Below are 1,271 nucleotides of genomic sequence, written 5' to 3' on the forward strand. Positions count from 1 at the left end.
AGAGCCTGTGATCTCCTTCCTTAGTCAGAATGAACCTGTCAAATCCCTGCCATGAGCCACACTGGAGGGTCACGTTCCCTCCTGAGGTCACCACAGGGCTGGGCAGGGCTGAGAGCCTGGGTTTGCTGTAGGTTCCTAGGAGAGAAGGAGGCAGCATGTTACATGGGCTCACACCTCCCTCATGTCCCCCAGGGCTGGGCTGTGAGAGGGAGACACCCTGAGAGCAGACCCCCTTCCTGAGGGCAAAAACTGAGCCTGGACCCCTGAGTGTCCTCTCACCTGTTGTCACCACCAGCTCCAGCGGGTCACTGCGCTCTGACCAGCCAGCAGGGCTGCGATAGTAACAGCGATATATCCCAGCACCACTCTCTGTCAGGTTTGTGATGCTGAACGTGCCCCTGTCCATCAGATGCAGTAGATTTGCTCCACATGCCGGTAATGTGCTTCCCAGTTTCTCAAAACAGAACTGCTGGGCCTCCAAAGTCCCCTGACACCAGATGGTCACGGGGCTCCCCCAGGACATCACAGAGGCTGGCTCAGCCCAGATGGTGGGTTTGAGGAGGGTCCCTGGAAGGAAACCAGAGGCTGTATGACCAAGACCTTCCCCACCTTCATTTCCTAGCGTAGCGCTAGAAACTCCTCTTCTATCACCTCAACCCAGCACCTCTGTGCTCCCTCCTGAGCCCCAGGAGTGAAGTAAGAGGAGGGACATGGAGCCTGGGGAGGACTCACCTGCCTGCACACAAATGACCTGGTCCAGACTCAGCCCTGGTAAGAGAGTGTCGGTGAGAGGTTTGCACCCAGACATCTGAGCTGATTTCCCTCCCATCAGGGCCCCATCCACTCGAGCTGCCTGAGCCTGAGGTTCCCCATGAACAAGAGGATGCAGCTGCCCCTCCTTCTCCCCCTCCCCATGTCCACAACTAACCGAGGCAGAGAAGAACAGAGAGGATGGACGCCATGGCGTCTGCTCTGAGGGCTCATGCTCTGCAGATGGAGGAAGCCTGAGCCTGCAGAACAGAGTCTCACAGGATGTGACGTGTTAAAGGCTGTTGCAACCCTTCGGGATTACCACAGGCCACAGCAAGGAAACAGCCCCGCCCTGGGCCTGGTTCTGCATCTTCCCAGAATGAGGCTCACCGGGCGTCCAGGTTTCAGGAGGCTGGTCAGCAGTGTCTGAGGTCTCACCTGAGCCTCAGGGTCTCATGTGTCTGCTGGTCTGACTCCTGCTCAGGGAAGGCAGGACCCAGGATCTGTCCCTGAGAGTCTGG

At 58.0% G+C, this 1,271-nt stretch overlaps 1 protein-coding gene across 1 annotated transcript in view; it reads right to left on the reverse strand.

Annotated features, from left to right (window-relative positions):
* LOC102258758 (leukocyte immunoglobulin-like receptor subfamily A member 6) overlaps nt 1-1,019 on the reverse strand; it is a 12,091-nt gene extending 11,072 nt beyond the window's left edge. The window contains exons 1-4 of the mRNA XM_014549282.1: nt 929-1,019; nt 733-768; nt 280-567; nt 6-135 (exon numbers count right to left, since the gene is read on the reverse strand). Coding sequence (XP_014404768.1) covers nt 6-135; nt 280-567; nt 733-768; nt 929-962 — 488 coding nt within the window. The 5' untranslated portion in view covers nt 963-1,019. The remainder of the gene's footprint in view (nt 1-5; nt 136-279; nt 568-732; nt 769-928) is intronic.
* Nucleotides 1,020-1,271: the final 252 nt, after the last annotated feature.

This window comes from Myotis brandtii, unplaced genomic scaffold (assembly GCF_000412655.1).
Source record: "Myotis brandtii unplaced genomic scaffold, ASM41265v1 scaffold5439, whole genome shotgun sequence".
Classification (NCBI taxonomy): Eukaryota; Metazoa; Chordata; class Mammalia; order Chiroptera; family Vespertilionidae; genus Myotis; species Myotis brandtii.